This window comes from Culex quinquefasciatus, chromosome 3, assembly GCF_015732765.1.
Source record: "Culex quinquefasciatus strain JHB chromosome 3, VPISU_Cqui_1.0_pri_paternal, whole genome shotgun sequence".
Lineage (NCBI taxonomy): Eukaryota > Metazoa > Arthropoda > Insecta > Diptera > Culicidae > Culex > Culex quinquefasciatus.
The window spans coordinates 75,305,340-75,332,899 of NC_051863.1; the positions used below are offsets into that span (position 1 = coordinate 75,305,340).

At 36.4% G+C, this 27,560-nt stretch overlaps 1 protein-coding gene across 20 annotated transcripts in view; it reads right to left on the reverse strand.

Moving 5' to 3' along the window:
- Positions 1-27,560, reverse strand: part of LOC6032738 (RIMS-binding protein 2) — a 212,092-nt gene that overhangs the window by 35,289 nt on the left and 149,243 nt on the right. For 17 of the 20 annotated variants that reach the window (XM_038263854.1, XM_038263865.1, XM_038263866.1 and 14 more), the window contains 3 exons: positions 25,593-25,912; positions 25,150-25,326; positions 5,216-5,659 (listed from right to left, as the gene is read on the reverse strand). In XM_038263854.1, the coding sequence (XP_038119782.1) occupies positions 5,216-5,659; positions 25,150-25,326; positions 25,593-25,912 (941 nt within the window). The remainder of the gene's footprint in view (positions 1-5,215; positions 5,660-25,149; positions 25,327-25,592; positions 25,913-27,560) is intronic. The other 3 variants (XM_038263857.1, XM_038263859.1, XM_038263860.1) reach the window with 3 other exon arrangements.

Genomic DNA, 27,560 nt, shown 5'->3' on the forward strand with positions numbered 1-27,560 from the left:
ATTAAAAAATACAAAAAATAAAATTAAAGAAAAAAGACCGATTCCGTAGAGAACTGCTCATGGATGACGAAGGATATTAGTTGTTTTGGAACATCGAACAAAATTGTTCCATAGAAATGCTGTTATAGTTAAGAAATCACAGTTTTCCCTTAGAGGGTGTTATATCCCCTCTCCCCCTATGACCAGTATGACTAAGAATAATGTTAACACTGGCGGCATCTCACAGAAGGAAGGTTCTCTCGTAAAAAATGTTATGTAATTTTAAATGTAATTTAAATAAAACGCCACATTTTCAATATTTCAATGCAAAAAGACATGGAAAATGCAATAAACAGCAGTTCAGTCGTTTTGCAATCAATATTTTTAAAGTATCTTTGTATTAACAAAAATATTTTTTTACTGAAACTTTTTGCGATAGTGTATACCTAAAATTCACTAAAACCAATCAGAAATGTAAAGTTTATCGTAGAAAAAAATGTGCTTGAAATGACCTTCCGAATCTATAAAAAAAACAAAATTGGAAATTAGAGGATTGAGAATTATCTGAAAAATACAGATTGAGACCAATCCTGTTGACATGTAATTTTTTTGACTTGTATTGAAAACCGTGAACACTAAGGTGTCCAGAAAAAATGACCGCCTGCTCCACAAGCGGAAAACGGGTTTTTGGGTTATTTTAAGCATCTCTGCCAATCATACATTTTTCGATTTCAATTTCAATTTCAAACTTCACACCCGAGTTGATGATATGGGTAAATGTTGACCGATTTTGCTCATATTTGACCTTACTGAGGAAAGGCTATAAAATCACTCGGAAAATGAACTTTTTAATTCGACCTCCTAGACCCACCTTCACGTATACATATTGACTCAGAATCAAATTCAGAGCGAATGTCTGTGCGAGTGTATGTCTGTAAGTCCGTGCATCGAAAAAAAATGCACTCGATTAACTCCGGACTAGCTGAACTGAATTGGACCGTTCTGGTCTCATTCGATTCGTCTTAGGGCCCTACAAGACCCTTATTAATATTATGAAGTTTAGTAAAGTACTTCAAAAGTAAGTGCTCAAAAAAACTTGTTTATGAAAGTCCGGAAGATCGTTAGATAGGTAATCAAAATACCCTTCCAACACACCCAAGAGATTGAAGATCTGACAACCCTATCAAAAGTTACGAGCACTTAAGTGTTAATTTAACACTTATCAGAGGCTACATCTAAAAAAAATGATGAAAATGCTGTCCGGATCTATTGTGAGGCCCATCGTTGGTGGGTAATCAGAAGACCTTTCCAACACGTCGAAAAGATTGGAAATCTAACAAGCCTTTCAAATGAAAAATATAACTTCATCAATGTGAGGACGGCTTCTACCACGTAAGAGCGGATTAGGTAACGTTTTTAAGCTTAAAATCATATAATTAGCTGAATATTATTGATTGGGGATAAACTATACTTCAAGCTAAACAATGACAGAACTTTTTAGATAGCTTAAATGAAATTAAAAATAGATTATTTATTTGTTCAAAGGCATTATTCAAAATAGGCCATTTGACGGCCATATTTGTTTTAGAAAAACATTCTAATTTTGAGTCAGAATGTATCAATCAAAAAATGGGTTACTTTGTGTTCTTTGTAGAAGCATATAGTGATTATTTTTTCATTTCAATTTCAATTTAAGAACCATCACAGCAATCAGCAAACAGAAAGTTGTTGTCTTCTTATTCCAAAATTGTCCAACTTATGGACCCAATCCTGCACAATCTGATTGTAAAGGTAGTTAAATTTTATTGAAAATTATTTTGTAGGCAGAAAATCATATTCATAGTTCCCGTAGGTTTGAAGATATAACAATGTCTGTAACAAAAATCTTGGTAGGGGAGCTGGGGTTAAGACAGCCAGGCGGGGTAAGACGGCTACCCCACTGTTTTAATAAGTATACTAATGAATATTACTAAAATGTTTAGCAATACTGTTCCTCATGCTAAATAATGCATATGGAGTCACCTTTGCCAAAAAATTTTCAAAACTTTTTTTCGTAAAATCGCGATAACTCGTGATGTTTATAAGCAAACCCCTTATAAATTTATATTAAAATTTTTGTAATTGTCTGCTCTACAACTTAGTAGAATATTGTTACACTCTAAAAAATTACCCTGCAAAGTTAGAAAAAACACGAAATTTTAAAATGAAAATTTTTGTTCTGAATGAAAAATTGACCCTTCTGGGTCAATGTAGATTCGAAAAGTACATTAAATTTCCCATAAAATGACATGTTTCAAAAAATTTTACAGTCGAGTAACGGAAAATGGGAGAATTTTTAAAACTTTTTTAGTGTTTTTTTCGATGAAAAATACGTTTTTTCGGAATTCTGAGTACGCCATCAAATCGGGCGTACAATTTTACATAAAAGTCCCTTTGACACCAAATTTCTATCTCATCACCGTTTCAGGCTGCTAATTATTGAAAAATACCTCTTTTTTCGCATGTTCAAAAATTTAAGGGGTCGTACCGCCCCTCCGTCACGAGATATCAAAAAACGGACCTCGGATTCGTGATCAGGGACAAAAGTTACCCTTAGGACAAAGTTTCACGCAAATCGAAGAGGGGTCAGGGCAACTTTTCCCGATTTCGTGTGAGTTGGTAGAGAATTACCCATGTAATTTTCATGAATTACAACTTACGCATTTTTGTTAGATAACAATATGTTTTCCTGTCTTCAGATATTTGTTCATGTTTAATTGAAGTTTTCCCTAGATTATGTCCCTCGGAAAAGTTTAAAAAATGCAATGAGCTATTTACAAAAAATGTTTTAAAAAATAATTTATTTGGGGACAAGACCTCCTCCGGGAGTAAGACGGCTACCAGTAATTTGTAAATTTTATTTGATCTAGGTTATATTTTTGACGGTTTTTGACTATCAAGACATATTTGTAGATAAGGAAAAGCATTTTCAATAAAACTATCCATTTTTAATCAAAATGCTGTAAACAACCGTTTCGACAACATTCTTTACAGTGATATAGAAAAACTCATTGAATAGTATGAAATCCTATCAAACTTTTAATAAAAATCGAATTTAATATTGTTTACATAATTTAATATATTTACTCATTCTAATCGAAATACACAAAATAAATTATTTTGCATAAAATTGTGTTTGTTTTGTAGTAAAAATTCATAGTTTTTCATAAAATGTAATCTCAATAATACGAAATCACTGAGCCAAAATACGAAATATTTTAATTTCAGCATTTTTCTTCACATTTGAAACTTGATTTTTTTTTTCAACCAAAACAGTTATGATGTTTAGAAAAGTCTGTTCAACCAATCATGTAGGTATTTGGGTGGATTTAGCAAAGTTATTAAGTTAATTTACAGCACTGACCGTCTTATCCCATATGGGTGGCCGTCTTACCCCGCGTATTTCATGTATATACGATTTCAACTTTTTTTTTAAATTGCTGAAAAGTATTAAAAAATGGTTTTTAGGCCAACTAATTTATGTCATTTCAATAATGGACTAGTAGTAGAACAATATGTACGTAATTTGAGATCAAAACAATCTGTTGTGTAAATTTTATTAAACTTCTCCCTTAGAGTGGCCGTCTTACCTCCATCTCCCGTACAAAATCTCTGGCTGATGTTCTCCGTTGAACGAAATCAATCAAAAAATCAAAACATTGCATTTGTCTTAATTCATTACATTTGACCTGATTTGTCTCAGATGTTTGTGTTTGAGAAAAACAAGTTAAACAAATATCATTAAAAAAACCCGATTTAATATCACCGAAGGTGAAATAGAGCCTTTTTTTACAAAATGATGAAACTCCATGAAATATATTGGTGCAATTAATTTTTCAGAAACATAATGATACCACCCAGTGAGAATTTTACCTGAAGCTTCGAATCTTTTTAGGCTAAACCTCGAATGCCATTTTTTTAATTTCAGAGGTAAATTATTGGTCGCAAAATATTTAAATTTAATTAAGAAAAACATATTGGATTGATATTATTGGACAAAAATAAAGGGTACTCAGTCTTTAATGTAAGTATATGATTAACTTAAAAAAATATGTATCGCTATTGCACTTTGTCGATCTATTATGAGAAGCCAGAAAGAACACTTTCACGCGCAGCGTGGCGTTGAAGCTTCGACTTGCCGAGCTTTCGAGCGAGAACGAGCCGGGACTTCGAATTTGATGTTCAGTATATGATTTTGTATAAATCCAAAAATTTAATAGGAAAAAATAGGGTAAAAATAAGACGAAAAATACTAAAATCGCTATATCTCTGGAAATACATTTTGGAAAAGCTTCAAATTTTGGGCCCAAACAGTTTATGGCGCATGTTTTCGAATGGCTTTTTGTTTGAAACTGAATTCTTTAAATTTGATAGTGTTATCTGTAAAATAGTCCAAAAAATACCTCTAAAATGGCTTTGACCACATTTACTGGTCGAAAATTGTGAATCGAAAAATAAAATGTTCGTCTCCGACCCCACGGCTACAGATCTGGCTTTTAAAAATTGTGGGTTTCACGAGCGGTTTTCCAGTGATGGAAGACACAAATTTTTAAGAGCGGATACAGACATCGGCCATGTATTTCAGAAAAAGAGCTCTCAAAATTCAGACTTTGAGTTCCGGGTTTTGGACCAAAATTCAATCAAAAGAGCGCATCTAAACCTTCAATTTAGTAATAGGATTTTTTACTGGGACGAATCCTCGCGGAGTACGATTTTTTGAAGATTTCTGAGAAAAGCGTTTTTCCAACAGCAAACCTTAAACTTTTCTTTTGTAAGAAAGGCAAAAAATAAAAATACTCAAATGTGATGCCCAGTAATTTTAAAATATATAAAATTCAATAGTCCTGAAATATTTCAAGCGCTAGGCATTTCGCAGATCTGTAAACTAAAATATTAAACAATTTCCTCAAGTTCATCTTTATTCACAACCAAATCTAAATTTGCAGATCAAAATTTTTTTTTTTAATTCAAGAATTCCCGGGACAAAATATGAAAATTCCCAGGTTTGTAAAAATCCCGGGAATTCCCGGGATGGACGCACTACACCTTGCGGAACTTTCTCAAGGTATGCCAGCCATTTAGGGCTGAGGTTAATTCCGTCTAAATATCAATTCTCTAACTGTGAGGAGATGACTGGAATACCAATAAAAGCTTCTGCCTGAAAAAATCAAAATAAATCTTCACTTGAACGACTTACCCGAATGGTATCGCCCTCGTTGAACGGCAGCTCCTCCTCGCACGAGTCCGGGTTGGGGCTCATGGTGGCCGGATCGTAATCGAACAGGGCCATAAAGTAGCGCGGCTTTTTCGATGCTCCCATCAGGTGCGACGGGAACGGTGGCATCGTCTGGGGCGTCATCTGCTGGCCGGGCAGCCCGGGGCCGCCCATCCGTTGGCCTTGGCCTTGCTGCTGCTGCTGCTGAGGTGGCATCGGTTGGTTCGGGTTCATCGGTCTCACCTGGTTCTGGTTGCGGCCCATCTGCTGCTGTTGCTGGGCCTGTTGCTGCTGTTGCGTTTGCTGCTGGTTCTGCTGCTGGTTCTGTTGATTCGGATTGTTGTAGTACTGCTGCTGCTGGTTCTGGCCCACCTGATTCGTCTGGCGGCCAGTTTGGTTCATGGGCATGTTCTGGTTCCGGTAGCCCTGCGTGTCGGGGTATGGAATGGTACAAACACAAGCAGAGAGAAATTGACACATGTTAGACGTGGGACACCCTAGTGCTGGCTGTGTAAAGGGTTGCTGATGCAAAGTGCCGACGACAATTTCAGCACAGCACAAAGATACAGGAGAGAGTATATCGAGAGGCACGACATAAGCACATTCACGTACTCCAACTTGCAGTGTGCACCTGTGTTGAGAAGAGAAAGGGTTGGCAGCGTTCTGGCAACGCTTCTACGCAAGAGAAGTTTATGTACAACAGCTGTACTGGAGAAATACTTTAGTTAGACTACTCGCCAAGTGACATGAAAGGTACTGATCCAAGATTCTACGGTGAATTCGACTGTGTTTCAAAGTTATGCTTTTATTTACAAAATATACAATATGAAATGGTGTTTCACTAGCGCCTCTTGTGAATTCAATGAATATAAGTAATTTAAGCACTTTTGAAATTTGAATCATTTTAGGAAATTGGGATTAATTTAACATTAACATATGGATAAAAATATGATCAAAATAGTCATGTTTAAATTGCTATTTTATTTAAACTAAATAATAATCAGTTTTACGAAAGTGGTTGAATATTCGAATGCTTCTTCAATCGATAGTATAATCAACCGAAAAACAACAACTCTGAAGCTCACAGCATTAGTCATCATTCTCTCACTGTACGCCGGAGCTTCGAAAGTTAAATCCATTCCAAGGCTTATTACACTTTCAGATCTAAAAACAGCATTAAACCGAATTTTTGGCTCATAAATTCACTACTCAAGTTCAAAGTAACATTCAACAATCATATTCCACAGTTAACTTGTATTTTTATTGAACGAAAAACACTTACAAACTATAAAACTTCACTCTCTTTCCACACGGATGCGCAAACTCTCACTGGAGATGGTGCCGCGACAAGAAAAAAGCTCGAGCCAAATGCAAAGAATCAACCCACTACAGCAACGGTCGAACAAGACGACGATGACGATAGTCAGTGGTGACGTAAACGATCGTCCAACGATTCTACCGTTCCGCTGGAGCCTTCACGTATACTAATATATACTCATTCAAGACGTCGGGTTCGGTTCGGTTCTGCCGGTTCTGCGCACATTGTGTGTGATTGAACGATTGTTCGTGGATGTTGTCCAAAGAGCATGATTGATGAAGTTTGTTCTGACTTTTTTGTTTGAGTCATTCGTGTTACGTGATATTTGAACGAACCCTAGTTGAGAATGGTATTCATTGCATAAGTTTGAGCAGTTGCAGCTAAAAGCATCATAGAATGCTTTAAACTTGATTACAGTCAGAGTAGCATAGAAAGCTAACAAAATATCTCAAAGCTTTGCTGTAAACATTAATAACGGCTGATTTTTCATCATAGAAATAGTCGTTAAATGGCCACATACCTGTTAATGTATTATGAATCAAGGTGTTAGCTTAAAAAAAATACCTGCGCAAAATTTCAAATTTTATGGTATTTGTGAATACAAAGAGACGAGTTGTTCCTTTTAATTCCGCTATATATTTTAATATCTTGACAGATACGTATTTCGTCTACTACTTGCAGACTTCATCAGTGTTCTGTTCTCGACTGAAGGTTCATCGCTGGAGTATCCATATTTGTAGTTACTGTAGGTACTACCTCCTCGTTCTTCTTTTGTGCCTGTATAGGTAACAGCTTAAACAGCCACGTTGAGCCGTTACCTGAATCCTTGTTGAGTAAACGTTTGTTGCCTGCCTTGAAGATTTCCAAACTTTCAGCGACAGCCAGCTTCGATGGGTTAGTGATGTGTCTTAAGATGACCGCGTCGCTAGCTGTGATGTTATGTTTTTCCTCGATGATGTGTTCGGTTACTGCTGACTTGAAATGGGGGACAAAACCTTTTTTTTGCATCTACCAACAGAGGATGGGAGCATCGATGGGTAACCCACTGTCACCGTTCATGAGCGATGTTTATATGGCAGCTTTGGAACACGAACTACAAACCAAAAACCTACTACCAGAACGTTGGTGGAGATACGTAGATGACATCTTCTGCATCATCAAAAGGGACTCACTAACAACGGTACTGGACACCATAAACAGTGCACGCAGGAGCATCAAGTTCACTTACGAAATGGAAGTCGAAGGAAAGTTACCTTTCTTAGACATCCTGATCCTAAGAGAACCAGGTTGCCCATCTTCGTTTTCTTTCGAGATCTACAGGAAGCCAACAAACACCAGAAGAACAATCCCAGCCACGTCAAACCATTCATTCCAACATAAGATGGCAGCATATCATTATTTTATACATAGGATGACAACTTTACCCCTCAGCGAAGCAGGAAAACAGAAAGAATTGGAGTACATATTTGAAACAGCGGAAATCAACGGTTACAGCAGAACAACTATCCAAGCAATCATCGATAAGAAGGAAAGAAAACTGCACAGAACTTCACTCACAACCCTTACGCCATCAGCAGAGCCACTGCGAAGAGCAGCAGTAGAATTCGACTACAGGATAACACGCCCATTACGACAAAAACTGGCTAAATTTGGCATCGATTTAGTGTTCAGCAGTAGAAACAGCCAGTTGGAATCCATCTTAGGTTCAACGAAAGACCCCATACCGACTTTAGGCAAACCCGGCATCTACGAGGTATCCTGCGGCCACTGTGATATGAGCTACATTGGACAAACTAAGAGATTGCTGCAAACCAGGTTGGATGAGCATATACACACATATGTCAAAATTGCCATGGAGGAAAAACGGAAAGGTTTTGTCCCCCATTTCAAGTCAGCAGTAACCGAACACATCATCGAGGAAAAACATAACATCACAGCTAGCGACGCGGTCATCTTAAGACACATCACTAACCCATCGAAGCTGGCTGTCGCTGAAAGTTTGGAAATCTTCAAGGCAGGCAACAAACGTTTACTCAACAAGGATTCAGGTAACGGCTCAACGTGGCTGTTTAAGCTGTTACCTATACAGGCACAAAAGAAGAACGAGGAGGTAGTACCTACAGTAACTACAAATATGGATACTCCAGCGATGAACCTTCAGTCGAGAACAGAACACTGATGAAGTCTGCAAGTAGTAGACGAAATACGTATCTGTCAAGATATTAAAATATATAGCGGAATTAAAAGGAACAACTCGTCTCTTTGTATTCACAGTAATGCATTCTGCTAAAACGCTCAACCAAACCACAATTATGGTATTTGGTCAAAAACTGACTGAGCGATGAAGAATACATGTTCAAAAATCGGGTGCCATGTCACTTCTGCGTTGACAAAATTAACTCATATTTGAGGTGAAGACATAATAAGATAATTTCATGGTTTTTCATGTTATCTGTGTCCTACTTAAATCATGAAATATCTTGTTTAAGCTTTCAGTAGTGCTTGTATCCGAAAGTAAAAAAAAACTATTTTATTTTTGAAATAAATGAATCCAAATGGCTGATTTTTGCATACTTTTTTTCCAGGCAAATTCAGCTAAAATCAGAAGTTTTTCGAGGCACTTTTTCACTCGATCTTCGATATCCATGAAACTTTGTTAACAAGTTTCCAAGGCTCATATCTACACCCAGAACAGGGCATCGGCATACGAGAGAATACAGAGCCCGGTTCGGTAGTAAAATGGTCACGGCGTGTTTTCTAGAACAAACATTTCAAGAAAAAAATGTCATGGCTACTGTCAAATGTGTCTTAAAGGAAATTTTCTCAGCTTTCCAATGCTTCTAAGAGCGAAATGTTTCATCGGGAAATTTCTGAGATATCTAATTTTTAAGTTTTTTGTTCTAAATTCCTTTATTATTTATTGTAAACTTTATAATAACCAGGGCTGTGGAGTCGGAGTCGGAGTCGGAGCCGGAGCCGGAGTCGGTGGAGTCGGGTCTTTTTGGGGACCTGGAGTCGGAGTCGGAGTCGGAGTCGTCAAAACTCGAACAGCTGGAGTCGGAGTCAGAGCCGGAGTCGGCTAATTTTTAAGAGCTGGAGTCGGAGTCGGAGTCGGAGCCGTAGATTTCTGATAACCCGGAGTCGGAGTCGGAGCCGGAGTTATCTTAAATTTAATAAAAAATATGTTTTTTTTTACTGTTCAGTATTTCCTATAGAACAGCTTAATTTACAAAACATCTTATATTCTTGATTTATCAGATGACATTATGTTTTTGAAACTTTTTATTGTGATTGAAAATCTCTAATTGTGTTATTACACTATAATCACTAAATTATAACCACTTACCCAAGTTTGTAGTATCATAATTTAAAAAAAATAATAAAAAATATTTGTTATGTAGTCAGTTTTTCAATGCTTCCTTTTGCCTATATTTATGTGCCTTTTTAATTCAAATTTGACCAAATTTCATCCAGTTATTTCTGAAAAATTACACACACAGTCATCTTTTACCCCGATAGCATATGTCTTGGAAGTTTTAAGTTAAAACATTTTTTAGGAAAAAATTACGAGGTACATAAAAATATTAAAAATAGTAATCACTGCTTTTGCAAATCGAAAAAAAAGTCACTGACAGTTTAACTTTTGTAACAAATAATAAACGATAATAACAATCTCTTACTTGGAACTCAACATGCACATTTTGTTTATAACTGAGTACAAGAAAATCAAAGTGTTGCATTTAAAATAATTGAAACTAACAAAAAATATCAAAAAAAGCTGCAACAAATGTTGAAATAATCATTGATTGTTGTTGATGATTTTAGGTAAACTATTTTGATATCGTTGCAAATTATCGTTGAACAAATCTCAAGAATTCAGTACAAAAATGAACTAATAAAAAATGTGTTGAACAAATTATAGGATTTTAATTTATTTTTCAAATATTATAAAAAAAAAACAAAATCAAAATAATATCATCTGGTACGAATTTTCTCATACTGTTTGTCCCACGCCAATATGACGGAAGGTGATAATCATTGCATATCAATGTACCTGAAAGAATGAAATATTTGTGACCTAGAAAATATTTTACTTGTGGATATTAGTTTTTTATTATATTTTAAGTTTTTTTATATATTTTGATGGAGGCGCAAGATCATTCATAAAGCTTAGTTTTAGGTGAAGATTCACGAAGTATCGTGCGCTTCCTTTTTAAAGTATATAAATTTTTAAAATTAAAATAAATAAAAAAATTCCAGGGTAAAATATTTTTTATGTCACCGATATTTGAAAAGGGCATCTTAAGCGTCCTTTCCACGAAGCAATTGTTTAGATACATTGATTTGCAATAATAATCTCCTTCAGCCATGGCGTGATGTCCATGTACGTCTTAAACAAAAAAAAAAAAAACAAAAAAAAATGTTTCGTTTAAAATTGTCATTTAAAAACAAGGTGCCTGTCACTGTGCTTCTTAAAAATGTCAGCCTGAAAGTGAGCAGATTGAATTTTAATGTTTCTTTAAGTTATTCATTCAAAAATAACAATTTAATATTTTAATTTGTTAGCATTGAAAAAAATATTTTCAAATTTGAGGTTAAGCAAATGAACCCAAATTTACTTACAAAACTGTTCTTCTCAAAATGCCTCTCAAACTGAAGATATTTATTGATTTCTGTTTCCATAACGTATAAAACTTGTAACCTAGAAACTTTTTTTCCGTTTATTTACTTTACTTTACTTTAACTTAACTTTTTTTTCTTGAGAAAAACATGACGCTTAGTGAGTATTTAAATAATCATATTTATCAATGTTTTCAAAATAATTAACTAATAATAGTTAACTAGCTTTTGAAGCATTTAAAAATATGTGGAGTCGGAGTCGGAGTCGGAGCCAACTATTTGTTGAAAGCTGGAGTCGGAGTCGGAGTCGGAGCCAACTATTTGTTGAAAGCTGGAGTCGGAGTCGGAGTCGGAGTCGGCTAGAGTTGGTAGGCCGGAGTCGGAGTCGGAGTCGGAGCCAACCATTTGTTGAAAGCCGGAGCCGGAGTCGGAGTCGGAGTCGGCTAATCTGAGAAAGCCGGAGTCGGAGTCGGAGTCGGAGTCGTTTGAAATATGACCCGACTCCGCAGCCCTGACTACTCTGGAAACTTGTCAAATGATTATTTTTATGTGTCATTTACTCATCAAAATGTGCAAAATAAGGCAAGAAACAACTTTGTAGATGGTTGTAAATCGTTAAACATTTTAAAAATTAAGTTTAACAGAGTTTTTGAATGCATGCATAATACATCACATCATTAAACAAAATTTATTGATTATTGGGTCGCATCATCATCCTCTATGATGAATCCTGGCCATTACCCTTTCCCACTAACAAAATCCCAAGTAGAAGTAGTTTTCCGGCACACGTGGGGGTGTGGATATCGTATAGAACCCACCCTTGGTAGCAACCTGTGCTAACTAACATTCCCGTCCCAATCCCCCCGAGATCTACAAACTAACATGGCGGGCGCCGTTTGTGGCCGATGACTGTTACAGTTAAACCTCGCATATGCACCTCATATGGGGGTTTCTTATGCGAAGCACGCATATGCGAGGTATAGGGCTTATGGGATTTTGGCTATATGGGAGACATGGGCTATATTTTTATAAAAAAAATCAACTAAACTATACAAATTTATAGTGTTTTGGAATCGTTATTAAGTCAGCTTTACAGCTACACCAAATTTACATGGTTTACGATGTTCTAGGTCATCCGAAACTTCGTCAAGTTAAGGCCTATGTGTTCAACGCCGTACAAGTATGAGGTAGGCGATTTGACTGTGATTTTCGACCACAGGTCATATCCGGATAACCTCAGGGAGGTTCAGGGACTAGTCTACCGATATGTGGTGATGTTCTGGGTCTTCTGTGGAGTCCCTGAAGGTACGTCCGATGGGTCTACCGACGTAACACGGCAGAGGTCGGTGGTTTTTGACCTCAGATCATATCCAGATAGCCTCAGGGAGGTTCAGGGACTAGTCTACCGATATTTGGAAATGTTCTGGGTCTTCTGTGAAGTCCCGGGAGCTACGCCTGAAGGGTCTACCTTCGTAACAAGGCAGAGGTCGATGGTTTTTGACATTAGATCATATCCAGATAGACTCAGGGAGGTTCAGGGACTAGTCTACCGATATGTGGAGATGTTCTGGGTCTTCTTTAGAGCCCCGGGAGTTACGACCGGCGGGTCTACCGCCGTAACAAAGCAGAGGTCGATGGGTCTACCGACGTAACACGGCAGAGGTCGGTGGTTTTTGACCTCAGATCATATCCGAATAGCCTCAGGGAGGTTCGGGGACTAGTCTACCGATATGTGGTGATGTTCTGGGTCTCCTGTAGAGTCTCGGGAGTTACGGCCGATGGGTCTACCACCGTAACAAGATAGAGGTCAGAAGTTTTTGACCTCAGATCATATTCGGATAGACTCAGAGTGGTTCAGGGACTAGTCTACCGATGTGTGGTCATTTTTTGGGTCTTCTGTAGAGTCCTAGGAGTAACGGCCGATAGCTCTACCACCGCAACAAAATAGAGGTCGGAGGTTTTCGACCTCAGTTCATATCCGGATAGCCTCAGGGAGGTTCAGGGACTAGTCTACCGATATGTGGTGATGTTCTGGGTCTTCTGTAGAGTCCCGGGAGCTGCGTCCGATGGGTCTACTTACGTAACACGGCAGAGGTCGGTGGTTTTTGACCTCAGATCATATCCGGATAGCCTCAGGGAGGTTCAGGGACTAGTCTACCGATATGTGGTGATGTTCTGGGTCTTCTGTAGAGTCCCGGGAGCTGCGTCCGATGAGTCTACTTACGTAACACGGCAGAGGTCGGTGGTTTTTGACCTCAGATCATATCCGGATAGCCTCAGGGAGGTTCAGGGACTAGTCTACCGATATGTGGTGATGTTTTGGGTCTTCTGTAGAGTCCCGGGAGCTGCGTCCGATGGGTCTACTTACGTAACACGGCAGAGGTCGGTGGTTTTTGACCTCAAATCATATCCGGATAGCCTCAGGGAGGTTCAGGGACTAGTCTACCGATATGTGGTGATGTTCTGGGTCTCCTGTAGAGTCCCGGGAGTTACGGCCGATGGGTCTACCACCGTAACAAGATACAGGTCAAAAGTTTTTGACCTCAGTGGTCATTTTTTGGGTCTTCTGTAGGGTCCCAGGAGTAACGGCCGATGGCTCTACCACCGCAACAAGATAGAGGTCGAAGATTTTCGACCTCAGTTCATATCCGGATAGCCTCAGGGAGGTTAAGGGACTAGTCTACCGATTTCTGGTAATGTGCTGGGTCTTCTGTAAAGTCCCGGGAGCTACGGTCAATGGGTCTACCACCGTAACAAGGCAAAGGTCGGTGGATTTTGACCTCAGATCATATCCGGATAGCCTCAGGAAGGTTCAGGGACTAGTCTACCGATATGTGGTGATGTTCTGGGTTTTCTGTAGAGTCCCGGGAGTAACGGCCCTGAGGCTATTCGGATATGATCTGAGATCAAAAACCACAGACCTATATCTTGTTACGGCGGTAGACCCATCGGCCGTAACTCCCGGGATCTTACAAAAGACCTATCACATCGGTAGACTTGCCCCTGAACCTCCCTGAGGCTATCCGGATATGATCTGAGATCAAAAACCTCCGACCTCTATCTTGTTACGGTGGTAGACCCATCGGTCGTAACTCCCGGGACTCTATAGAAGACCCAGAACATCACCACATATCGGTAGACTAGTCCCTGAACCTGCCTGAGGCTATCTGAATATGATCTGAGGTCGAAAACCTCCGACCTCTATCTTGTTACGGTGGTAGACCCATCGGCCGTAACTCCCGGGACTCTACAGGAGACCCAAAACATCAAAACATATCGGTAGACTAGTCCCTGAACTTCCCTGAGGCTATCTGGATATTATCAAAGGTCAAAAACCATCGACCTCTGCTTTGTTACGGCGGTAGACCCGTCGGCCGTAACTCCCGGGACTCTATAGAAGACCCAGAACATCACCACATATCGGTAGACTAGTCCCTGAACCTCCCTGAAGCTATCTGAATATGATCTGAGGTCAAAATCCACCGACCTCTGCCTTGTTACGGTGGTAGACCCATTGACCGTAGCTCCCGGGACTTTACAAAAGACCCAGCACATTACCAGAAATCGGTAGACTAGTCCCTTAACCTCCCTGAGGCTATCCGGATATAATCTAAGGCCAAAAACCATCGACCTCTGCCTTCTTACGGCGGTAGACCCGTCGGCCGTAACTCCCGGGACTCTATAGAAGACCCAGAACATCACCACATATCGGTAGACTAGTCCCTGAACCTCCCTGAGTCTATCTGGATATAATCTAAGGCCAAAAACCATCGACCTCTGCCTTCTAACGGCGGTAGACCCTTCAGAAGCAACTCCCGGGACTCTACAGAAGACCCAGAACATCACCACATATCGGTAGACTAGTCCCTGAACCTCCCTGAGGCTATCCGGATATGATCTGTGGTCAAAAACCACTGTCAAATCGCCTAACTCATACTTGTACGGCGTTGAACACATAGGCTTTAACTTGACGAAGTTTCGGATGATCTAGAACATCGTAAACCATGTTAATTTGGTGTAGCTGTATAGCTGACTTCATAACGATTCCAAAACACTATAAATTTGTATAGTTTAGTTGATTTTTTTATAAAAATATAGCCCATGTCTCCCATATAGCCAAAATCCCATAAGCCCTGTACCTCGCATATGCAACTCTTGCGACAAAACCGAATCAGGTGGAATGACTCGTATATGCAAAGTTGCATATGCGAGGCGCTCTTATACGAGGTTTAACTGTACCTATTTGCTTCAGATCTAGTTTTAATGATCTTGATGTTTTATCTTTTCAACGCATTCATACATGCTGTTGATAAGGGAAACACCATTAGATCGTTTAAGCGTATGGTCAGTTGTATTGATAGGATATTACGGGCCTGTTCAGCAACGGAGAAGGACAACCATGGGAAGTCTCTCATGCTCATGCTCAATTTTTGTGTACAAATATCACGTGTCTGCTCTGATTGAGCTGATGCAATCGTTTTTTGCAGGTTTGAGATTGTTAACTTTATTATTGGATTTTAAAAATAAATATGATACTTCTTTTTTTGAATTTAAACAAATATTAAATATTATTTAATAGAAAAAATCAAACAGAAGCTTCAATTCCAAACTATTTAAACAAAAATCAAAGTATTTGTAAAACGTTTCAAAAAGAAAAGATAAGACTTTTTTTAACATTGCTGATTCGTTGATCATTTCATACAAAATAGAAATGAAAAGAATCGTCCATACTCATGAAAAGTGTTTCTCTTGAAGCTTGCCACAGTAATTTTTAGTTCAATTTCGAGTATAAAACATGTTTTGTTTCAATGCAACTGGTTAATGTTTGGTTGAGGAAATATGATATTTTTTCATAAAAAATTGGTTATACCCTTATTAATCTCAAACTTGCAAAAAAATCGGTTTTAACAGCTTAATTCAAGCTAGGGGAACAGCATCTAATTTCAGCGTGCCTCTAATGTTGGCAGGTCAGAACTTTGACATTTAATTAAAGCTAATTAAAAGCATTTTCAACTGAAATCGAGTGATAAATAGCTCAATTAGAAGTGAGCAAGCAAGTTTCTATCGAAAGTTTTGCAAAATTAGTTGTTTAAATAGTGAAAATAAGCAAATTGGATGGAGTTAGGAGCGAATGCTTGACCTGCCAAACATACGAGAATTTCCCCTGAATCCGAGTAGAAGGGTGATATTTGTACATAAAATTATGTAATAATCTAATAATTCTTGTACAAAATATGTTTAAATACGGTTTTATGGTTTTCATTTCTAAACAAATCTCATATATTCTAAAACTCTGTTAAACTTAATTTTTAAAATGTTTAGCGATTTACAACCATCTACAAAGTTGTTTCTTACCTTATTTTGCACATTTTAATGAGTAAATGATACATAAAAAACATCATTTGACAAGTTTCCAGAGTAGTTATTATAAAGTTTACAATAAATAATAAAGGAATTTAGAACAAAAAACTGAAAAAATAGATATCTCAGAAATTTTCCGATGAAACATTTCGCTCTAAGAAGCATTGGAAAGCAGAGAAAATTTCCTTTAAGACACATTTGACAGTATCGATGACTATTTTTTCTCCTTAAGGTTGCGCAGAAAACACGCCGTGTATGGTACTGTGTGCGGACTGAGAGGATAAATCTCGAAATTACCGAGAGCACTTTACTCATGGGTTCATCTTCAAAAAAGTTCATCTATAAAAAAAATTACCGGTACCGAGACTCGCTACCAAGCCCTTCGATATATTGAACCGTGCCTTTGCCGCATGGGCCACCATGGTTCGGTGACTAAGTGGCGGTCTTTTGTCCATATACTCAAAACGTTGAACTGTTTCAATGAACGAATGAACACGCGAGAGGTGTTTACTCTCGCAAAATAGTACTTTTCTCATGTTTTTTTCGGGAGGATTATCCCCTCGATCTTTAACTTTGGGTGTACAGTTTTTTTAAATGTCCTATAAACATATGAAATACAAAAGCTTATAGGACATTTTAAAACAACTCTTGATATAAGCCATTGTTGTGTATACTGAGCCTATTTCACTAGAGAATGTCATTGAAGAAGGGCGTTAGTTTTTTAAATATTTCAAAATATCGTCATTCATACAGTATGTAAAAAAAGTATTTACACCCCTTGGGCACTATGCACATTTTGTGATGAAACATGTAAAAAAAATAAAGTTTGACAGGAACCTAGTACTACGTTTTGTTCAGAAACTCATGCCAAACATTTTGCTACAAAATGCTCATGAAAAGATGATTTCTTTAAAAAGTTATATAACAAATACTATTACGAAAATAAAAAAGGTGCAAAAAAAGTTTGTACACCTTTCGAAAAATTAACATAAATAATGTTATTTGTTGACAAATCACCATAAATCCAGTCTCCCAACTCCAAATAGGCATCCTTGACTGATTAAAAGAAGAATTTGGATTGAATATAATGTTTACTAACTACTTAGTATAAAAGTTTATATAACTCTGGAAATTCTATATAAACTTATCTAAACTTAATTTTGCAAACTTTTAATTCAACTAAATGTCAATATATTACCATAGAATTGCTAAATAAACATTTTGGAGTGGGTATAAAACCGTTTTGGGGTATTTGTATCGATAGAATAAATTTTTCGTTGGAATTTCGTACCAACCCGGAATTACGTCGTCGGAAAATCCGTCGGCATCTGAACCGGTCCCCAATTCACAAGTCAACCTATGTGGCATCAGAAAGGGCATAAAATTTCCGATCTTTTGATACCCATTTATCTAGGTTTTCTATAAAACCCACGTTTTTAAATACCTAAGCAAAAACGTTGTTATGGTTTCGTTTGAGCAACCTGGCAAAAATGTATGGAATTTCGGAATTTTTGTTCTCGTGGATCAAACTTACTTTTTGCCCAGGTATTTAAAAACGTAGGTTTTAAAGAAAACCTAGATGTATGGGTATCAAAAGATCGGAAATTTTATGCCCTTTCAGATGCCACATAGGTTGACCTGTGAATCGTGGACCGGTTCGGATGCCGGCGGATTTTCCTACGACGTAATTCCGGGTTGGTACGAAATTCCAACGAAAAATCTATTCTATCGATACAAATACCCCCAAAACGGTGTTATACCCACTCCAAAATGTTTATTTAGCAATTATATGGTAATATATTGACATTTAGTTGAATTAAAAGTTTGCAAAATTAAGTTTAGATAAGTTTATATAGAATTTCCAGAGTTTTATAATCTTTTATACTAAGTAGTTAGTGAACTTTATATTCAATCCAAATTATTTTTTTAATCAGTCAAGGATGCCTATTTGAAGTTGGGAGACTGGATTTATGGTGATTTGTCAACAAATTACATTATTTATGTTAATTTTTCGAAAGGTGTACAAACTTTTTTTTGCACCTTTTTTATTTTCTTAATAGTATTTGTTATATAACTTTTTATAGAAATCATCTTTTCATGAGCTTTTTGTAGCAAAATGTTTGGCATGAGTTTCTGAACAAAACGTAGTACTAGGTTCCTGTCAAAATTTAATTTTTTTACATGTTTCATCACAAAATGTGCATAGTGCCCAAGGGGTGTAAATACTTTTTTTAAATACTGTATATTGCTGTATCTCGAAGCTGCAAACTTGCAAGAAATAGCACGCACTTCCTGATATACATCTGATCTGCTGCAACCTTCCATCGGATGAGGAAGTAAAATGTCGGTCCCGGCCTTGGTTGTTAGGCCGTTAAGTCATTCCAGGTGTAGGAGTCGTCTCCATGCCATAAGTACAAACAACACACCAAACCAAGCCTACTCCGGTGGAATCGCTGGCGGCGGTTGGACTCGCAATCCAAAGGTCGTCAGTTCAAACACTGGGGTGGAAGGTTCCTTGGAGTAAAAAGAGGTTTGGGAGCTCTCCCCATTCAAGCCTTCGGACTCCTAGGTTCGAGCAGAAACTTGCAATAGAGACCACAAAAGACCCGGGGGTCGTTAATGTGGATGGTTTGTCTTTTGTCCTGATATACACCGAAAGAAATATTACCGATATTTTTATGACATTGTTTGATTTGTTGACCTTTAAAAGTGCCACTTATTGTAAAAAAAAATCTGCAGAATCAATTTCAAATGTAATTTTATGAAAATTTGTGCAGTTGGACCACTTTTTACCACTTTTTAGAAATATGACAAAATCATAGAAATGATGTAAATTTTTCTTTCAGTGTCAAACAGCCTGTCATGTCTTTGACCACTTTATGATACAATTGCGTTGCTTTGAGATAAAACTTTTAACACGAACTTGTGAGAAATGGCACCAAACTTTCTTCTAAGTGCAAAGCTTCACAAGAATCAAAGAAGGGTTGGAGCAACTTTATTTACGATTTCGTGTAAGTTAGCGGTGAATGACTTACTTTGATTGCTCAAGCTCAAATAAAACCTTATCATTATTTTTTTTGAACTCTTAGTTGGAAAATGAAATTTGTTTGTTAAAGGATCATTTTTAATTTTACACTGACTCGTTTTTATTACTTTGAATGATTCTATACACAGCTTTGAATGTTGCTGAGCTATTTGATGTTAGAAGATATGAAGATACATGCTTTGGCATGTAACTATCTTCAATTCTAGATGAGCAATTCTCTACGAAATCGGTCTTTTTTCTTCAATTTTAATTTTTGTATTTTTTAATCCGGCTGAAACTTTTTTGGTGCCTTCGGTATGCCCAAAGAAGCCATTTTGCATCATTAGTTTGTCCATATAATTTTCCATACAAATTCGGCAGCTGTCCATACAAAAATGATGTATGAAAATTCAAAAATCTGTATCTTTTGAAGGAATTTTTGATCGATTTGGTGTCTTCGGCAAAGTTGTAGGTATGGATACGGACTACACTGGAAAAAATAATACACGGTAAAAAAATTTGGTGATTTTTTATTTAACTTTTATCACTAAAACTTGATTTACAAAAAACACTATTTTTAATTTTTTTATTTTTGATATGTTTTAGAAGACATAAAATGCCAACTTTTCAGAAATTTCCAGGTTGTGCAAAAATCACTGACCGAGTTATGAATTTTTAATCAATACTGATTTTTAAAAAATCGAAATTTTGGTCGTAAAAATTTTCAACTTCATTTTCGATGTAAAATCAAATTTGCAATCAAAAGTACTTTACTAAAATTTTGATAAAGTGCACCGTTTTCAAGTTATAGCCATATTTAAGTGACTTTTTGAAAATAGTCGCAGTTTTCATTTTTAAATTAGTGCACATGTTTGCCCAGTTTTGAAAAAATATTTTTGAAAAGCTGAGAAAATTCTCTATATTTTGCTTATTCGGACTATGTTGATACGACCTTTAGTTGCTGAGATATTGCAATGCAAAGGTTTAAAAACAGGAAAATTGATGTTTTCTAAGTTTCACCCAAACAACCCACCATTTTCTATCGTCAATATCTCAGCAACTAATGGTCCGATTTTCAATGTTAATATATGAAACAATTGTGAAATTTTCCGATCTTTTCGAAAAAATATTTTTGGAATTTTCAAATCAAGACAAACATTTTAAAAGGGCGTAATATTGAATGTTTGGCCTTTGTGAAATGTTAGTCTTGATTTGAAAATTCCAAAAATATTTTTCGAAGAGATCGGAAAATTTCACAAATGTTTCATATATTAACATTGAAAATCGGACCATTAGTTGCTGAGATATTGACGATAGAAAATGGTGGGTTGTTTGGGTGAAACTTAGAAAACATCAATTTTCCTGTTTTTAAACCTTTGCATTGCAATATCTCAGCAACTAAAGGTCGTATCAACAAAGTCCAAATAAGCAAAATATAGAGAATTTTCTCAGCTTTTCAAAAATATTTTTTCAAAACTGGGCAAACATGTGCACTAATTTAAAAATGAAAACTGCGACTATTTTCAAAAAGTCACTTAAATATGGCTATAACTTGAAAACGGTGCACTTTATCAAAATTTCAGTAAAGTACTTTTGATTGCAAATTTGATTTTACATCGAAAATGAAGTTGAAAAATTTACGACAAAATTTCGATTTTTGAAAAATCAGTATTGATTAAAAATTCATAACTCGGTCAGTGATTTTTGCACAACCTGAAATTTCTGAAAAGTTGGCATTTTATGCCTTCTAAAACATATCAAAAATAAAAAAATAAAAATAGTGTTTTTGTAAATCAAGTTTTAGTGATAAAAGTTAAATAAAAAATCACCAAATTTTTTTATCGTGTATTATTTTTTCCAGTGTAGTCCGTATCCATACCTACAACTTTGCCGAAGACACCAAATCGATCAAAAAATTCCTTCAAAAGATACAGATTTTTGAATTTTCATACATCATTTTTGTATGGACAGCTGCCGAATTTGTATGGAAAATTATATGGACAAACTAATGATGCAAAATGGCTTCTTTGGGCATACCGAAGGCACCAAAAAAGTTTCAGTCGGATTAAAAAATACAAAAAAATCGAATGACCGAAATCCTAGAGAACTGCTCAGATGGCTTTTGTCAATAAAATATTTACACTGTCCCAGAACCGAGTATCCGGGATCCGCTACATTTCAGACGTTTGTTTTTTTTTCTAAGTTTGTTTACTTTACGGAAGTTACTTAAAAGGTGACAACTATTGTGAAAGTTCTTGACGACGGGTACGACGCTGCAGACGAGATACAGAGGAAAGAAGAGAACGGAAATGTACCAAATTTGCTAAAGAGAGTATGTGTGTGTGTGACAAAGAGCATAAGAGAAAAGTGGTGATGAGAGGCAAGAAAGAGCTTTGCTGCAGAATTGGTAGAGTTCAGGAAAACGAGAGGACATGGAACAACACGATACAAGGTACAGTGATGAAGGCAACATGGGTTAAAACACGATGGTGTGGCAAATACATATCGAGATTGGACGCTGAACACACACGAAAGTTACAGGTACTTAAGTACGGAACGGAAGTTTGTGCCGTTTTTGTGGCCGGATTATCTGAGCTAGACCAAATTTGATGAGCTGAGCTATTTGAGTTTATGTATACATACACATAATTATTTTAATTATTAAAAATCCAATATATTTAACCCCAACCCCAAAAAATGGCAAATTTGTAATTTCAAACTTCATTTCTCATATGTTGGATTAGAAACTCTGGAAAAATCTTAAGACATATTATTGTTATCCTCCGTTAGAATGACAATTACATTTTTAAAAATAATGTGGCATCAACATTGTTCCAAAATTCTTTGGACTCTTTAGACTGCCCAAAAATTCATGATTGTATAAAAATTCGTCAAACATTTCCTTTTACTGCGAAAAGTATAACACCAACTCTCCCAAAATATATTAAAACAGATCACTTTAACACTAAAAACTCACTTAATCCACCTGAGTGGTTGGTGCCTTCATCACGACTTACTGAAATTGGATCACATAAATAAGAGATCCGGGATGATTTTCATCTCAATCATTAATTCTGTCTAAAGTACATTCTAAAAAGTACTTGAATCTTACTTATGTGGTCATAACTTGAAACAGGTATGCCAGATCTTCAATGTTTCGGACTCATTAGGAAGTTCTCCAGATTACCTATCCAACCATAAGTCGGATGACTGATCCGGACAATGTTTACCTGTTTTCATAAAAATTTAGTTCTAAACCATTGAAAAAGTAGTTCAAGTTGCCTTGTATTTTACTTCACTGGATAGGGGTCCCACCAATAATGTTCTGTATTCACATTAATCCAAGAAGTCGTTATTTTTTAATTAACAACGTGATAAAGCTGAAAAATAAAATTTTTGCCTCGCAATTTGAACTAATTTTTCAATGTTTTAGAACAAGATATGATATGATATGATAAGAAGATTTGTTGCTGAAATACTAGTGTGTCCATCCCGGGAATTCCCGGGACAAAAATCCCGGGATTTTTCCTAAACCGGGAATTCCCGAATCCCGGGATTTTTTTGTAATTTGTCCCGGGAATTCCCGAAATTAAAAAAAAAGAAAAAGCAAATTTTGGTCTGGAAATTCAGATTTGGTTGTGGAAATAGATGAACAATTGAATACCTTATAATCGATAATAATTTCAAAGCATTATAATTTATATTCGGTAGACATCAGCATTAATCAGCTATTAAGCCATTTTTTGCACGATATTTTGAATGACTTTTGTTCAAACAGGAACATAACAAAAATTCCACGGAAAACCGGTTTTCAAATTTATCACTCTAAAATCTCCTCTTTACCTATTATGACTGTATTCCTGTGTAACTTGAAGATAATTTTTAAAATATGTTTTTTTTGTAAAAGTTTTTTTCAAATTGAACTTTTGAAAACTAGTATCAGTAAGTATTTTTTCTAGCGGTGAATTTATTTAACACATGGATGTTTGCAAAAATTCCATTCAAATAGCGTTTATTCAAAATTGTAAAAAATGTTGCAAGCAACTTGTTGTAAAACTTATTTTTTCCAGCACTTGTTGTATTTATAATTTACTTTTTCATAACAACCAATGTGCCAACAGTTTCTTATGTACATCAGACATTTTGAAAAAGTAATCGATATTTACCCCTTGTTGTGTAATCTTTTATTATATAAAATATAAAATTCAAAACTTATCTAAAATTTTACATTGATTAGTGTCAATTTATTTGTTGTCGCCTCTTGTTTTTTTGAAGATATTTTCAAAGAAATTTTTCAAGCTTCTCTGGTCATGTCTTATAAAAAAGATATGTATATTTATTTAAGCCATATTTGATTAGAATCACATTGTAGTTTATTTGAAATCCAAAGCACAACAATGAACAAAAAAAAATGAATTTCATTTAAGCTATAGAAAACTGCCGTCATTGTTTATATTGCAGTGTAGAGTATCAATTTGATTCAGTTATTTCTATGATTTCAAGCTTAAAAACATTTCAAATATAATGAAAACATAGATTTTATGACTGTTTCGAAAATTTCCCGGGATCCCGGGAATTCCCGGGATTCCAAAAAGATTTTTCCCGTTTCCCGGGAAATTTGGACGCCCTATGAAATACAGTCATTAAAAAATAAAGAGAAAACATTGGGTCTTTTGGTTATATCCCAAATAGCACTCAATTTTTAAATGTCGATAGCTCTGCATTCGATAATGTAAAGTTTTAGTGATTTCCCTGTCAATAATTAAAATTATATATATAGGGTATAAATGCTTTAAAATTATCACAAGCAACCTTGCGCACCCTCTTATTTTTGCAACTTCCACAGATAAACGATGTAGAATAAAATAGTAGTTTTTGCAACACGTTGCAAAAAGAGGATTTTTTCAGTACGAGTCGTACATTATCCAACGAGGTTCACCGAGTTGGATAAATTCGACGGGTGCTGAAAAAATCAAGTTTCGCAACGAGTTCCATACATTTTTTTTTGCATTTTAGAAAACACTCATTCAGTGAAATTAATGTGTCAAATGTTCATGTATTTGTCAATAAATCATTTAGATCTAAAAAAATTTGAAAATTGTTACTTTTCGAAACAAGTGCTGAAAAGTTCAACTTTTCAGCACCCATTTGAGTGCTGAAAAGTAGAACATTTCAGCATTTATTTAGAAAAGTGTTGCTATTCGGTTCTGTTAGTTTTGGTACAGAAAAGTAGGCCTATTTCGTCGTTCAAGAATGACAGGAAAAGTAAGTAGTTTCACGACGGAATTGCAAAAATGCCAAAAATTCAAGACACATCTTTTAAGCTCATGTAATTTTGTAAATTTGATCTAGCACAAATTTCCGCATGATTTTTGCTTTGCACTTTCAAATCTTACGTAGAAAGAGGACAGACGACAGCACAAAAAAGGCTTGAGGCGTTAGAGTGTTACGTTTACGTTCCGTTTGACACTAGTTCATAAGATACGATCACACAGTAGAGAGATAGTAGTTAGTGGGTAGGAAGCGATCGATCGATAGAGTTGGATTTCGTTTGGTGTGGTTGTGGCCCCCCGAGAAGGGGGTTCTTCTAACCTGCTGCTGCTGTGGCGGAGGGCCGCTACGACGACGCCCACTTCCGCCACCGCTGCTACTAGCGCCGTCTTGGTATTCGCTGTCGTCACTAACGTACGTTACGTCGGTGGCGGACTCTTTTGTGATTTCGATCGCCGGAATGCTGCTACTATTGGAATCGCGCTGGGATCGTGACTCCTTAGTTTGTGTGTTTGTGTTGGTCGAAATTCGAAAGGACATGGCCAGCCGGCCGGAAGAAAACACGTCCCGTATCAATAAGGGTTGGAAATTTGTGGGGAGGGACCCCTCTCGAAAGAGGGAGCCTAAAATCTGTGTTTACATTTCAAAAAGACGGCTTTTTGAATTGTAAACAGCCAGATTCAACTATATTCGCTTAAGTTCTAAGTCTACACAAACATCAACAAAATGGGGTGGTCCCCCCACTCACTGAATCGGGTAATTACCTGCTGGTGCATCGATCCCGGGTAGATCTCCTTGTCGCTCAGGTTCTCGTCGTGGTCGATCACCTGGTTCGGGTTCATCGGTTGCATCTGATTGTTCATCATCTGGCCCTGGTTGTTCATCATCTGCTGCTGCTGCTGCTGTTGATTGTTTATCATCCGCTGGTTCCGCATGTGCTGGCCCGGCTGCGGCTGCATGGCCCCGCCCGGATTTCGGTTCCTGGCGGCGTTGCGCACTTGATCTTGATTGTGGTGTTGCGATTGTTGTGATGATGATGGATAGTTTAGTCCATTTTCAGTATTTGATTCTGGGTATCCAAAGCCAATAATTTCGAAAATTTGTTCGCAAAGGGCGTAAAATATGGGCGACAGCACGCAATTTTGGTGTGGGTTTTTGTTTTTCATGATGAATGAGTTTTGTTTGTTTGATTGTTGTTGTTTGTTTTGTTGTATTGTGTTTTATTTGTTGTTATTGGTTTGTGTAGAGCACGTTCAATGTTGATGGTAGAACGAAAAATGATTTCATGTGAAACAAACAAAGAAAAATGGGAGAAAATTTGTAAATTAAAACTGTTTCATTCAACACTACTGTTGACGACAATAAGGGACATTTTGGTTATCTAGTTATTAGAGTTTTATCATATTTATCTTTGGCAGTGTTTAATTACATTTGCATTGCATTACTCTGTGTTATTTGTGAACTATATTTGGATTGTGTAAACTTTACAATGAATATATCTGTATCAAATCTGTAGAACCCTATTGGCAATGTGCTAGATTGGTGATTATCTACTTAAATGTGCTTTCCATAGTAGTGTATAACAGTAATATTTTCATTTAGATAGAAATATGTAAGATTGTTTAAAATTTTCGTATGACATATAATATTCAGAAAAACTTCAAAATCGGATTATTTGTATTCAATAGAATGCTAGTAACAGGTTAATGAATTTATCATTTTTATTTATTTTCCTATTTATCATCATGTATCAAAAATATTGTAGGTACCGTCAGTAGGGGTAACAATGAGTATCTTTTCCAACCCAATGTGTTCTAATCAATAAAAGTCACATATTTTTTGAAACTTTGCGGTAATGCATTTTTAAGCCGAAACAACATTTGTTTAATGCTTCAAATACGTTTATATGATTTTCCATATGATTCCCCCAAACAAATTATCCTGATGGGTATATGGTTGTGCCTTTTTTCAATCTTGTTTGGTCTTATTTCACCCTCTCTTAGGGGGGAAATTGGGACAATTACAAAATACTTGGCATTTGATATGGGGAAACTCTGAGAACTTTCCCATGAGTTCTTTGAAAACGTTTGAACTGTTTGTAATGTTTGGAAGCTACGAAACGCAAATTGGTTTTTGGCCAATGGTCAGCCCTACTGACAGTAGAAAATTGTCCTATCTTTCTAGATATTTTAGACAAACCACTTGTCCGTTTACATCATCTTTTTGTTTTCAAGATAAAAAGTTTAATTTAATTGTGGAATGAGATTATGCCAAAAAAAATTTATTAAATTAGCAATTCTACACCAAACCCGGAAATGGATTTAACCTTTATTTTTTTATTTGGCTTAAACTTTGTGGTTGTTTTTCCTATGAACAAAGAAGCCATTTTGCGTCATTGGTTCGCCCATCTCCATACAATTTTGGCAGCTGTTCATCCAAAAATGGTACGTAAATATTCAAAAATCTGTAACTTTTCAAGGAATTTTTGATTGATTTGGTGTCTTCAGCAGGGATGCCAGATACACAGATTTGTCTGTGTTTCACAGACTTTTGAGCTTGTGTCAGACATTTTTTGAGGTGCACAGACTTTTAAAAAACTTCATTAAATTATTATTTTGTAATCTTTTTTGTCGAAACTTATTTCGTAAGTCTTCAAATGCTTAAAAACGCAATTTCTGATGGATTTCAATGACTGTGAATTGATATATTTGAATTTTAGACAAATGCACAGA